Genomic DNA, 14,429 nt, shown 5'->3' with positions numbered 1-14,429 from the left:
ACTTCAGGAGGCCATCAAGTCCAATCCCCCACCCAAAGCAGGACCAACCCCAAACAAATCATCCCAGCCAGGCCTTTGTCAAGCTTAAAAACCCCTACAGATAGAGATTCCACCACCTCCCGAGGTAACCCATCCCAGTGCTTCACTACCCTCCTAGTGAAATAGTTTTTCCTAATATCCAACCTAAACCTCCCCCATTGCAACTTAAGTCCATTGCTCTTTGTTCTGACATCTGTCGCTACTGATTTTTATACATTATCCCTTAATAAATACTCTGCCTTTAGCTATACCTGCCTGTTCAATCCCATTAGCCTTTAAGCACATGCATCCACATGTACCCACACATCCCAAACAACCTTTGAAGACAATGGGGTTACAAATGGTTTAAACAGGGGCCTGCAGCTATGGATGAAACATGGGATTCAAAGCTTTCAGTGAGCTTGTTTGGTTTGGCAGCATGGCAGCTGGGAAATAAACACAATTTTTTACATATAAAGTGACCACATTTTATTAGGAATCATTGTAACATAACAAAATATAGAACCCCGTGTTGCCATTTTTATGGCCACTTTTCTGAACTGCACTTTATGTAGCTCCAGCTCCATAACAATAAAGCATGAAAAAGACAGGAAATGTCAGAACTTTTTGCTTCCTGCCCCTTCTATTGTTTACTATTGGCTGGATTCTGACACTTTGATCCGGTAAGTAGCACTTGACTCCTCTGTAGTTTCACTGAAGTCAAAGGCATTATGTATGGAATAAGGAAATCACATTGGGGCTTTAAGATAGATATAGTTATAGCAGAAGTCACCAGGTGGCACTATTACAGTCTTACAAGTTTTGTCCCCTGTAGAGTGCTGGTAGTACACATTCTATGCGGAATGCTACATTATTAGTTTCAAAATGAAGATTAGTTTTAGGGGAGCTGGTGCAAACCACAAGGGAGTTTGCTCTCTGCCTTAATCCCTCTAATTAGAATCAATTCTTGAGGCAGAGTTGCTGAGTATTGGTGGGGGACTGATTCCTGAAAGACAATTGCCTGCATGTTGTTTGACCATCTCTGTTTCAGGTAAGCTGCCTAAAGACAACTAAAGCAAGTTATACTGAGAAAATACCCAGATAATTCCATGTGACTGATTTCTCCTACAACAGGAAACTGATTTTCAAGGCCCCAAAATCTGCTTCCTATTTAGTTGAGGTCACACCCATGTTCACCAGCTTCTTTCCAAACAGAGAAGAAAGCGAAGACCCTACCCTAAAGAGTTTACAGTCTAAAAAGACAGACAGAAAAGGCAGTGGACAGTGATGCAACACAAGAGGTCAGTCTCATTCTGCCACCTTACACGGTGAGCATACACACTGAAATCAATGCACAGAAAGGTCCTAATCAGAGTGAACAGAGAGCAACCAAATGTGGCCCTAAAAGTTCAGGGTAATCATATTGACAGGTGCATGCCCTATTGATTACAAGTTTGGCTGTTTGCTAAATTAAACAAACAAAATTCTCTTCCTCCTCACACCATTCTGCAAGTCCCTCATCTTCTACTCACAGCAGTGCTAGCTGCAGTCTCAGCCATCTGGCTTTATGCTAAACCAAGCACTGCTCTGGTTTTTATATTGTATAATGCTTACATGTAGGAGGCTGAGTGGGAAATCCCCTGCATGCCAATTCTCCCTTGTTAAAGGGAGGGAAGGAGAACACTCTAGTTACGCTTCTGTCCCCTTTACTGTTTTTCCCTGCCTCTTCCCTTCCATTGTATTTTCTGTGCCAGTAACGAAGTCCCAGAGCCTTATGGGGAAGCCGGGCATGCAGATCCAGCCTCCCCCACCCTGGAGTACAGGGAGGGCGGAGAGCGCACAGTTCCAGCCTCCCCAGCCCAAGAACACTGGGAGCGCATGGCCTTAGCCTCCCGACTTCAGAGCACAGGGAGAGCAGTCAGCGTGTGGCCCCAGCCTACCCAGCCCTGGAGGGGAGAAGGGTGTATGGCTCCAGCCTCCCTGACCAGGAGCATGAGGAGGACGGGTGCTGGAGGCAGCAACACTCCGCCCCCAGAACACCTACAGTAGGCGCTCGGGGGGCAGAATGTAGACTGGCAGTTAGGGAAGGCAAAGTTTTCCCCACCTAGCATACTGGCCACTTATGCCTATGCGGTACTATTAAATTGGTGCCCCTATGACCAACGGCAGCCCGGGGGAGGGAGGATTTTTTAGAGATGTGATTTTATAATCTTCATCCACACACTAATGAAATATTTTTAAAGCAGATTTTAAACTAAGGTCCTGTGGACTAACACAGTAAATTCAGAAACTGAAAGTTTATACTTGGGGTTGGCAAATACCTGTTCAATTGCTTCATTAGCACTGAAGGGCTCTTTCGCAGGTTTGGTGTTCTGCTAATAGCTCTGGCAGGCTTTTTCCCTTTTAAGGTAGCTAGATTATTCCTAGAAGAAGCAGAGCCACAGAGCTGGGGTAAGAAAAGGAAGATGGGTGGACATTAAGTCCCAGTGGTGCTCCAAATTTTTGGGTACCCTATTCAGCTGCATATTCTGCCTATGGGTAAAGATGGCCCTGGTTCCTCCATTAGGGGATCCCTGTCCAGCATAACTGCCTCCTCTCCCTCTTGTTGCTCAATAGCCATATCCTCTCTTCCCTCACAGGCTTACACCGAACCTCTGACCTTCTGCAGGGCCCTGCTTTCACACCATGAGAACAGTCTCCCATTAAGCAGTTACAGCAAAGCCCTCAGAATAGGTATGGCTGGTATCTAGCTGCCAAGCGCTAGTAGGCTATCCATAGCCTATTCCAACCCAGTTCTAGCCTTGAAGGCAAATTTGCTTGAGGAACCAAACCTATGCACAAGCCATTTATCATTTAAGCCAGTCTCCATCAACATCAACACATGTTTCAGGAACGCAAGACTCTAAGTTGGTTATGTATTGTAGTACAGATGATCCTTTTTGGATAAACCACATCTCCAGTTAGTACCAACTGGGTAGATGTGGGGTGCTGGAGAATCTTTACCAACCTCTACCCAAACTATCCCGGTAAACCATAAATCCAAGATTTCTAGGTCCATTGATTTCAGGGAAGTTACATCAGCATAAAACTGATGTAAGAAGGTGAAGAAACAGGCCCTACAAGGTTTTTTTAAAACACATATTACAAAATGTATCGACAAAATGTATCTCTGACGCCATATTTGGGTTGTCTGCATTTGCTACACAAAATAAGCTATAGATATTCCTTGTGCTGAAAGCCACAAACAGATTCACAGAAGTCTCCAGCATATGGGGACAAATCTTCCATGTGACCCCAGCAGAGAATCTGACTCATGCATTTCAACATTTCATTCCCGGTCCTCTCAAGCTTGGCTGGCTCACTCCCATTTGGCTACAAATGCTCTAGCATTCACCATGTTGTGACATTACATCCAGTGCCAATATTCACAAGTCCTTGTGAATATTGGCCCTGGCCCACCTAGGATGAGAGAAGTAATATTTTACAAGTTTCTAACATGGTATTGAAATGTTTTTTGCATTTCTATTATTTAATATCTTTTGTGACAAAAAATAAAAATGTTATTAAACTGGGCATATAACTATAGTAATAGCACCTAGTTTAGTTTTTTTTTTTAAATCGGTAGCATACAAAACACTTTACAAAGGGAATAAGCACCACTATCCTCCATCCACAAAAAGGCGAAACCGAGGAACAGAGAGATAACACAAGTTGCCCAACATCACCTAGTAGGCCAGTGGCAGAACCAGACATAGAACACCAAGCACCTAGCCAGTGCCCTGTCTATTGGACCAACTGCCTCCCAACCTATCTCTGTCCTCACCCGGCTATTACTATTTATTATTTGTATTACAGTAGTTTCCACTATGATCAGGGCCCCAGTGTGTCAGGAACTGTACAATCCCTATAGGCCGATTCCATGCACAGTGGGTTTCCCTGGGAATTCAGCCAATTATGTTCTGCCTATTTACATTCCCGCAGCAGTTTTAACTGGATCAGGGTATTTCACCTCCTGTACTAAAATCTTATGAAGACTGCTGTGTTCTGTTATTCAGCAACCATTTTCCACTTCAGAAGTGTCTGCATTTTTAGTGAAGTGATCACTATAGAGTTCTCTCACAGATGTATTGTGAGCCTTTATCTGCTAATGATTGTAAACTGCTTTAAGATCTTTGGATGAGAGTTTCTGTAGCATTATTAGCTATGAAATCACAACAGAGTGCAGTGCGCATCACAGATGGGCAGGAGCACAGTACTGTAATTTAAAGGGGATTTAATGTACCTAGAGGGTAAAAACCCTCTTTACTTTTGCTATTTGGGAGCACTCAACACAATCATTTTTTGATAAAGTATTTACAGGCCATCTTTAAAATAAAGAACTTTCAAATAACTAACTTATTGTTCAGCACAACATAGCTGTCATAATTAAACCCCTCAAATTTCCACACAGCGTAAAAAGACCCATTCAATTTAAAAATCCCTGTCTCTCTAAGGTGTTTGTTTTTTACCTACTATTGTAAAGCAACTAAGACTATTATAAACATTCTAAAGTATTACTATAATTACTAGAGTGATCATGGCCTTACAAATGCATTAATAGACAGATTAGATACAACTGAGAATTTTCTCTGTGCTTTTGACAGCACCTTCTGAATAATTATTTGCCCTGCTGCCACTGTATCTAAGTCAATTTCCATTGTTCTTGACAGCCTTTCACACAGCAACAGAAGTGAGGAAAAACTTTTTAAATAGGAAAATCTAAAATCACAAGAACTGGCAAGGGGACTTTGAGGCAGGTTTAGAACCTGAAACATTTAATTGTTTTCTTTTTTTAAACTGACTAGATTTCCCATCTATGCATCCATTTATGTACAGTTTTATTTTCATTCTTTCCTGTGGTGCATGAATATGTTTCTCTATTTTCTAATAAAGTGCAACCTAAAACAAAAGCTTCTTTAGACCAGCTCTTTTTCCTCCCCTAGCACACCATCCCCATACCTGCAAAGAAAATCCCCAATTTAATTGTTTGTCCCCTTCTGGCTTCATACAGCTCATACATACAAATTCCTCGTGTGTGATAATATCTAAATTCTCACTAAAATTGCTAAGTATGAGCATCCAGAAAGACAAATTCTAATCTACACATGCTTTAAAGCCTCCTATCTCTTTAGCTTCACCAATTGCTAAACAGTTGCTGAATGTTTTCAAACACGTTTTCACTTCCGAAGGATGCTTGAGTGATTATTAATGTCACTTTAATCATATCTCAGAAATTAAAAAGTTTCAACTACAATGGACATTTCTCATGTATTACAAGTGGCCTAGGGTTCCTTTTAATAAGGGAAAATAAAATAAAATAAAATAAAATAAAATAAAATAAAATAAAATAAAATAAAAGTTTAAGGGATACAGCCTTAATGTTCAGATGGAAATATTGCCAGTGTTCTCTAATAAAGTTTAACCAAAGCACCATCAAATGCTTGATATATTCCCACTTTAAAAGAAAACTGGAAACATAATGACAGGACTGACAGTCATTTCTTTATTGACCCTAAACTATTTTTAAGATGAGAAAAGCACAGAAATCATGTGTGTTTCTAGGGAAGGTTTTAAAAGCTACTGTTTCATAAGAATGGCCATATTGGTTCAGACCAATGGTCCATCTAACCCAGTATACTGTCTTCCAACAGTGGCAATTACCTGCTGCTTCAGGAAAATGAACAGAACAGATAATCATCAAGTGATCCATCCTGTGTTGCCCATTTCCAGCTTCTGGCAAACAGAGGCTAAGGACATTGGACATTCTTCTTTTAAATGGTACAGCCTTGGCCTTCACAACATCCTCTGGCAAAGAGTTCCACAGGTTGACTGTGCATTGTGTGGGAAAATACTTCTTTTTATTTGTTTTAAACCTGCTGCCTACTAATTTCATTTGGTGTCCCCTTAGTTCTTGTGTTATGGAGTAAACAATACTGCCCTATTCATGTTCTCTCCAATATTCCTCTCTGGATAGATCTCTCTCATATTCCTTCTTAATCATTTCTTTTCCAAGCAGAAAAGTACCATACTCCTAATCCTTTTTGATTGCTCCTTTCTGTACCTTTTTCAATTCCAATATATCTTTTTTGGAGATGGGGGGGACCAGATCTCCAAGCACTATTCAAGATGTAAGCGTACCATGGATTTATATAGAAGCAATATGATATTAAATAAAATGGAGTCTCTCTCTCTCTCTCTCTCTCTCTCTCTGCACAATTTAGGATTGTTCAGTTCCAACACTGTATGAAACCCAACGACAACATATAAATCAGCGGAAAAATAAACTATGTTGTGGCTTCTTTATTAAGTCCCACTCCTATCACAGGCAGTAGGTGCATGTGGTGGGACCCCTAGCTCTCTGACAGCAGCCCCTGTGAATTAATGTATCGGTGTCTCCCCCTGCACTGCCATAAACCGGGAAAGCTGCTGGGTCAGATCCGGAGCTGGTGTCTGGCCGTACATAGATCCAGATGAGGTCAGCCCCAATCTTTAAAGTACAATTTGCCCAGAACCTTCAAACATTCTGATGTTTTGTTTTTTCAATACAGCTCTTTCAAACCATCACCCGACTCGTTAAAAGTAGTTTCTGGAGGGTTTATCGAGCTGCCCTCTTCCTGACTGCACCCTGGAACAAAGACAGAATTGCTGAGCTAGGCTGCCGGAGCACAGTACCTCTGTATCCACTGATCGCAAAACGGAACCGGTTTCAGACCCGGCAGGGTTTGCCCCGAATTCTGGCTACTCATCACAGCTTTCAGCGAAGCATGCGGCGTAGAAGCTTCGCTGTTTGAAGAAGCCGACTGAGGCACCTTCTGTCTCTCTCCCAGCCTTGTTTCCCTTCCCCACCAGTCTGCTCAACTATCAACAAGCTCTGAGCGCGGCAGCAGGCAGCTCTGACTTACGGAATTTCAGCCACTGCAACCATATGTCAGCCTCTTTCAGGGAAAAGCAAACTAACCTGACTTCCCAGGCGCTGTTTACAGCCCAAATAAAGACCCAAAGCTGCAACCAAAGGCTTCAGCCCTTCCCAGATGCTCTCTCTCCCCCCTCCCCAATTCTCTCATGCTCTGTTAAAGGAGATCACATGAAGCAAGTAGCTTTTGCAATTCAAAAATAGGTTTGTGTTGATTACCTTTCAATTCTTGCTCAGCAGTTCCAGGCAGAAACTTTGCAATCCACATGAGGCTACCATGGCTAGTTTTGTCCCCAGCCAAAGGGGGAGGAGGGGAAATCGCATAAAGCGGCTACCGTGCAAACGTGCTGCTTGACATGATGTGTAGAAAACGGATCGAGATGCAGCGGAAAAACTCAGATCCAGGACACACAACAATCAGCCCCATTCACACTGGAATGAAAGGAATGTCAGAGCTTTACCTACTGCCCAAATCATGGCAGCCTCCGCTGGGTCCTAATGTCGCACCATGTATCCCCTCGGTCCCGAGCAGGCTGCGCCGAGCCGGATGGGAGGGGCGGGGGGCTGGCTCGCCAATGGTAACACTACACTGGCCTCCACCACTCACGCGCGGATGGGTTACCAGGTCCTAGCGCACCCGGCGTGAACCAAGAGAGCTCGAGTTCTACAAGCGAAGTAACCGGCAGAGAATGTGAGGTGGGCCCTGCAGAGAATGTGAGGTGGGCCCTGCAGAGCCTGCTCCTGGTCGAAAAGCAGCATCTTCCCCTTAAGGAGCCTGTAGCAGGAGTTTGAGGATTTTAACAGTTGCATCTAAAATCCTAGGATTTATTCTAGGGTATAAACACACATTGAAACAGTTTTAAGCAAGTGGGGGAGTGACAAAATACTTCAGTGGTCTGCTTCTGGAGATGGAGCAGAGTTAACAATCCAGGGGGGAGAGTCTGATAACTGCCTAATTAAAATGATCTTTTGTGCAGGTTTCTTCTGCCACTATTTACACTGGAATGGGTCAAACTGAATCTTTTCCTGAAGGCAATTTAAGATGAATTAAAATGTAATATAAATAAAAACTATTTTCACTTAAATGTTGTTGGTTTGGGGGCTTGGGGTTATTTATTTTTAAATCTCGCCTTCCCACATTCCTGCCCCCCTCGTCCCAGGAAGCCCCATGCAGCTCCACTTCTCCAAAAACAGTCACTTGCCAAACAGGAATGTGAAGAGCTCTATACACTAAAATATGCCTAACACCTGACCTCATATTTCTCAAAAGGTCAGGACCTGCTACATTGGGTATCTTCTGTGGAAGGAGGCAAAGAGTATAATCCCCTACACATGTGAGCCCCGTTTTTCTTCTTCCCAATTCAAAGGAATGGCACAAATCAGTTAAAATATTGTTTGAATAGTTAATGCTGATTTATTAACACCCCAATCCTTCAAACACCTACACACACCTTATGCAACTGTAGGATAACAAAGGTACACTTGTGCATACATGTTTGCAGGATGAGAGTTCATTACTGTTCATCCTGGCTATGTTCTGGCTTTGAGATGGTCATAGAGTAATCACAGATAATTTATGTCAATGAGTTTTTAATCCCACCAGTGCAGAAGAAAGCTCTGAGCCAAAGCCTGTTGAAATCAGTGAAAATGCTCCCATTGACTTCAGTGAGCTCTGGATTAGGTCCAAAAGGACTCACAAATACATATTCTCCACTATTCAGCCAGCTGCATAGATGGCCCAGCCATATTCAGCAAATTATTTTTTCTGTCAATCAACAAGTAATCCAGTAATTATATCTATATAATGTATATATTGTACATTCATAACTCATTCATCATTTTCTCCAATAATCACGTGTTTTTACTTGAGATACACATACCCCTTCCATGAATTTCATCTTCATAGGTACAATGCTTCTTTCAGTTCAGTAGTATTGTATTGGGATGACAATATACACAAGTGTCACCAAAGAACAAAAAGACAAGACCCCCAAATTTCTCTGGTACAGGCAGGAATGTTGTGCCTGATTCTCCTCCCAGTTACAGCAATATGAATCAGGAGTATCTCCATTCAAATCAATGTTGTTACACAGGTGTAAACCACTGACTGCAGAATCAGGGCCTGGATAGAGTTCCATCCCTTGGCTGCTTATATCATTGCCTGTAGCTGAATTGGAGCTAGGCTGCTTTGTAGCATGGCCCTCTCTCTTCCATTTTTTTCTTCTGTCTAGTGTTATACAGGAAAAAAAACAGCCCACTTCTTCAGATGACCAGAGTGCTGGAAGTCCAGAACCAAGAATAAAAAAGGGTATGTCTACACTACCCCCCTAGTTCGAACTGGGGGGGTAATGTAGTCATACGGAGTTGCAAATGAAGCCCGGGATTTGAATTTCCCGGGCTTCATTTGCATAAAGCCAGACGGTGCCATTTTTAAATGCCGGCTAGTTCAGACCCCGTGCCACGTGGCTACACGCGGCACGGACTAGCTAGTTCGGATTAGGCTTCCTAATCCGACCTAGCTGTACGCCTCGTGGAACAAGGTGTACAGCTAGGTCGGATTAGGAAGCCTAATCCGAACTAGCTAGTCTGTGCCGCGTGTAGCCGCGCGGCACGGGGTCCGAACTAGCCGGCATTTAAAAATGGCGCCGGCTGGCTTTATGCAAATGAAGCCCAGGAAATTCAAATCCCGGGCTTCATTTGCAACTCCGTATGACTACATTACCCCCCCTAGTTCGAACTAGGGGGGTAGTGTAGACATACCCTAAGGGAAGAAGGGATGGGGAGGGGGGAATTTTTCTGGGGGGAGAATGTATCTACCCAATGTCCTCTTCCCCTCCTCCAATTTTTTTACTCCCCCCGCATCTCTCCTTCCCTTATTTTTTCTTGGTTCTGGACTTCCAACCCTCCAATCATCTGAAGAAGTGGGTTGTGCCCACAAAAGCTCATGATACCAACTACATATTTTGTTAGTCTTTAAAATGCAACCAGACTATTTGTTGTTCTTTAAGTTTTTCTGTTACAGCCTAACTCGGCTACCCCCTGAAACTTTAGTATTATACAGTTTTTCTTCATTGCTTTTCATAATAGAAAGTCTTCTCATGCATGAATCTGAGGTGGTATCATTCTTGCCTTCCTTCCTTTTTTAGACAATGGCGTATAAACAGTCTTTCCTTTTCTCTTTTTACCCTTTGCTTGAACAGTTGTACCTCTCCAGATTTATATTTTCTATTACCAAGAGTCAACCTTAGGGTTTCCAGTTAGGTGTTTCATAGGAGTCTGCCTTTGTTCTGCATGTTATATTGTGAGGAATAGTCACTAGCTCTGTGCATGCATCAATTGCCATTTTTCATGTTGATTTGGGTCTGGTCTTTGATATGGCTTTTAGATATTGGTGTTTCAGAGTTTCAGCTTGAGCAGAGAACATTGTTCATGTTGGAATAAGAGTTTCCACACACATACACCCCTTTATCTTCTTCCTTCCTTGGATGTCAGGATGTGGATTTCACTTGCCTTAGGCACCCATGTTAATTAATTTTTCTTCACATCTTAAGGAGTGGTAATTCTCTGCAGAGGTTGTGTAAATATTATGCCATGCTTCTTCAATTGAAAGCCTGTGATTTGGAAGTCAAGCTGCTAGTAATAAAGATTCTGAGGCCAAATTCTATGGAGCTCCTAGTCATTTAATATGATCTTTTCAAGTAAATGAGGCAAAGATGAGAGCTCATGCATCTTTGCAACTGGTGGTTGTACTGTAGCTTTGCACAGGCGATGGCTCACAACTGGCTTTCCTGGGCATAACGGTGGGAAGACTCTAGCCCTGGCATTAGCTTGAAGCTAGCAATTCTCTTAGTGATACACAAGTCAAGACAGTCATGCTCATTCTCACTTAGCTGTCTTGACTAACATCCCTATCAACATCTGGTAGCCTAGGTGGGGAAAGGCTTTGCCTTCCAACTGCCAGTCATGGCCCCACCCACAATCCACCCCCAGAATGCCTGCTGTTGGCTTTCTGGGGGCAGAGTGTTGCCGCCCCCAGCACCTGCCCTTCCTGTGCTCTGGGGCCAGGGAAGCTGGAGACGCATTCCCTCCTCCCTCCCCAGTGCTGCAGGTTGGAGCGCACGCGCTCGGCACACTGCCTCACCTCCTCCCCTCCCTGGGGTGGGGCCTCAGCAGGGACGTGGGGGTTGGGGGCCTGCCTCCCTCAGCCCTAGCTGCACTGACCACCCATGAGCATCCCCATAGAAGTAAAAAGCAGAAAATGTTTAATCACCAAAATCACACATCACAGAGAACAGATCCATTGAGCAAGAAGTTCCCATTTTTACATGGTCACTTTTTCAACCATAATCACCATCCCTTTAAGATTTTTGTTTTAAGTGATTAGGGCACCATCGTGGGACTTGGGAGTCCTGGGATTCCTTGCTCCATCCCAGTCTGCCTGTGTGACTTCAGGCAAGTCACTGAGTGAAGTAGTTCTCAAGCAGGGAACTGGGGCCCCTGGAGGGTTGTGAGCAAGTTTTAGGAGGGCCGCCAAGCAGGGTCAGCATTAAACTTGCTGGGGCTCAGAACAGAAAACTGAAGTTCTACAGCAAGGGACTGAGGACTGGGACCCCAAGTCCCACCAACCAGGGCTGAAATCGAGTCCTGAACAACTTAGCTTTGCAGGCGCCCCTGTGGCATGTGGCATGGAGCAGTTGCCCTGCTTGCTACCCTGTAATGCCGCCCCTGGCTTTTATATACAGAAAAACAGTTGTTGTAGCACAGGTAGGCCTTGGAGTTTTTAATAGCATGTTGGGGGGAGGGGCTCAGAAAGAAAAGGATTGAGAACCCCAGACTTAGTGTGTCAACAATTCAAAAATAAAATAAAATAAAATAAAATAAAATAAAATAAAAAACCAAAACCCTGTTGCAGCAAGTCTCAGAGCCTGGGACTATCACAACAGACTTGGGCTTGTGGTGATAAAAATAGCTGTGTAGATGTTCCTGCTTCTTAGGCCAGAATTTGGGCTCTGAAATCAGGCAAGGGGAGTGGGGACATCTACATATTTAGTGCCCTAGTGCAAGCCCTCTGAGACCAGGCTCTGAGGTTTGCTGCTGCAGGAGGTTGGTTGGTTTTGTTTGTTGGGTTTTTTTTTGCCATTGTAGACATAACATTTGTCTCTCTGCCTTGGTCCCCATCTGTAAAATGGGGATAATAGCACTGCCCTATCTCGCTGGCATTGTTGTGAGGACAAATACATTAAAGATTATGAGATGCTCAGATACTAAGAGAATGGAGGCTATATATATACTCAAAGCAGGTAGATAAAAAATGTTTTTAGCATGAAAATTGGGGACTCAGGCATAGGTGGCTCCTCAGTTTCTCATTCACTACTTGTGGCACACAAGTTTAATCTCACGAGGGGCTTTAGTCTAACCCAAGTTACCACTTGGAATAAATAGTTAAATGTCCATTCTGGCATCAGACTCCATGAAATTATTAATAATGTTCTGGCCATGTTATTACCTTCCACTCCTCCCATCTCAGTGTTCCTCTTTTGTAGTATTGCTATAATTTATTTGTATTACAACAGGGTCTAGAGGCCCCATCCAATATGATAATAGTCCCTGCCCCCAAAGAGATTACAGTCCAGAGCTAAAAGTGTATCTGTATCATCTCTATCATCATCATCCCACTTTACAAATAAGAAACGATGGCACCAAAATTAAGTGACTTGCTCAAGGTCACAGAGATAGTCTGTGGCAGAGTTAAGCACTGACTCCAAATCTCCAGTCTCATGCCTTAAACAAGACCATTCTTGCTTCTGTTATGAAATCCTCTCTCACTGCTTAGAATTTGAATGTGGGATTTGCATTTAGTTAGTGTATGTGCACTCTCACTGTCTTGTTGAGCAGCATCCTGAGTGTGCAAATGTGGGGGAGAATTATAAATAACATTACTGTTATTAAATCCAGGACCTTTTCCTTACTGCACAGCTGTCTCCCCACTCGTTTTCACATAAATCACATACTGTACATATTCCTTCTTGTCAAGGAGTGGATTTATTGACCATGTTGGACAGAAGTACTGTAGAAACAGGAAAACAGGAAATTTGTCAGCACAAAGTGATTCTTTGCCATTCAGTGCGCCAATTCCACAGGATGTATTCTCATTATGGCTGGAATTATTCAAGATTTAACCTCACCAACTCTACCTAAGCAACCCATCCTCCAGACTTACAATGCTTGGAGTCTGATTGCAAAGCAGGACATACTGGTATGTGAACAGCATGTGTGTGTGATTATTTCATACTTAGTGCCTTCCATCAGTGGATCTCTAAATTCTGTACAAAAGGGTGCACTCAGCTTTCTGAGGCATGGGGTCAGGCAGGCATACCCTCTGCATGCCATGAGAGTTTTTCTTGTTGACCTCCCATTGTGGGGCTGCCACAGAAAATCAATGTAACATATGTTACAAGCCATTCGTGCACCCCGGTCCCGGGCAGCATGGTGCCACCCCTGGGCATGCGGCGCATGCGTGGCCCCACTCCTGGGCACGTGGAGCATGCGCGGTGCCGCCTCTGCCCGGCCCGGCAGCCCCACGCGGTGCCCCCTACAATGGCCGGCTCTGAGGCCTGGTACAAGCTACCAGTAGCTCAAGCTATCCCATGCTGCTTGTGTAATCATGTTAGAATGTTACCCTTTTGGGGGCCAGGCAGTATTTCAGTTCCCATGCCCACTCATCTTTGCTGAAATGCCTATTATGGTCATGTAGACAACAGTCCACTATGAACTCGCCTGATGATATCATCTCATTTCACATAGGCCCATGCCCAGCCACCTAATGCTAACAAGGGAACAGATTTAAGACTAACAGTCTAAAAATGGAAGGCTCTCTAATCCGGGAAAGAGAAAAAAACTTCCCCAGATTTCCCACGCATTTCTGCTTTAGCTGGAGGACAGAGCAAACATTCCCTGCAACGTAACAAATTTTTCCACCCATTTCTACTGATCCTTCTGCATTGAGTCATTACTAACCTCTGGGTCATCTGGAGTCCCCAGTCAGTTCTCTATTAGTGACTCCCTTTCACTATATAATCTATGATACTTATTGCAACCAGGCATGAGGCAAGATCACTAAACTCCTGTGGACTCAGCAGTTCTGAATAGTAAATTCAGTCTGGTATTGACGCTCATTACATCTACAACTACCCATGTATGCATCAACTTGAAATGCAAACGAATAAGTAATTGTCCCATTTCAGCCCACACTTAGGCAACCCCAATTATCTGCACCCCATTTTATGTCGTAATAGTGACGGTCATGTCTGATGTTAGATTAGGCAGCCCATGGCTTATAGCTCCACAACCACTTGCTACACTGCATGTAAAGTCAACCTAAGACAGGAAGGTAAGATGCCTGGACAACATCATGAACCAAAATGTGGAATTATAATTTATATATATTGTGACAGACTGC

General features: G+C 43.5%; 1 protein-coding gene across 5 annotated transcripts in view; it reads right to left on the bottom strand.

Moving 5' to 3' along the window:
* AMOTL1 (angiomotin like 1) overlaps window positions 1-14,429 on the bottom strand; it is a 142,733-nt gene that overhangs the window by 105,597 nt on the left and 22,707 nt on the right. The window contains exon 1 of one of the 5 annotated variants that reach the window (XM_089775716.1): window positions 7,190-7,502. The exons of 3 other annotated variants lie outside the window; for them this stretch is intronic. In XM_089775716.1, coding sequence (XP_089631842.1) covers window positions 7,190-7,238 — 49 coding nt within the window. In that variant the 5' untranslated portion in view covers window positions 7,239-7,502. Of the gene's footprint in view, window positions 1-6,729; window positions 7,039-7,189; window positions 7,503-14,429 lie in introns of those variants that run through there. One more of the 5 variants, XM_089775717.1, reaches the window with a different exon arrangement.

Source organism: Pelodiscus sinensis, chromosome 1, assembly GCF_052426305.1.
Source record: "Pelodiscus sinensis isolate ZL-2025 chromosome 1, ASM5242630v1, whole genome shotgun sequence".
NCBI classification, from domain to species: domain Eukaryota; kingdom Metazoa; phylum Chordata; order Testudines; family Trionychidae; genus Pelodiscus; species Pelodiscus sinensis.
Note: the sequence above shows the minus strand (reverse complement) of the source record. Positions and strands in the feature narration are given on the sequence as shown.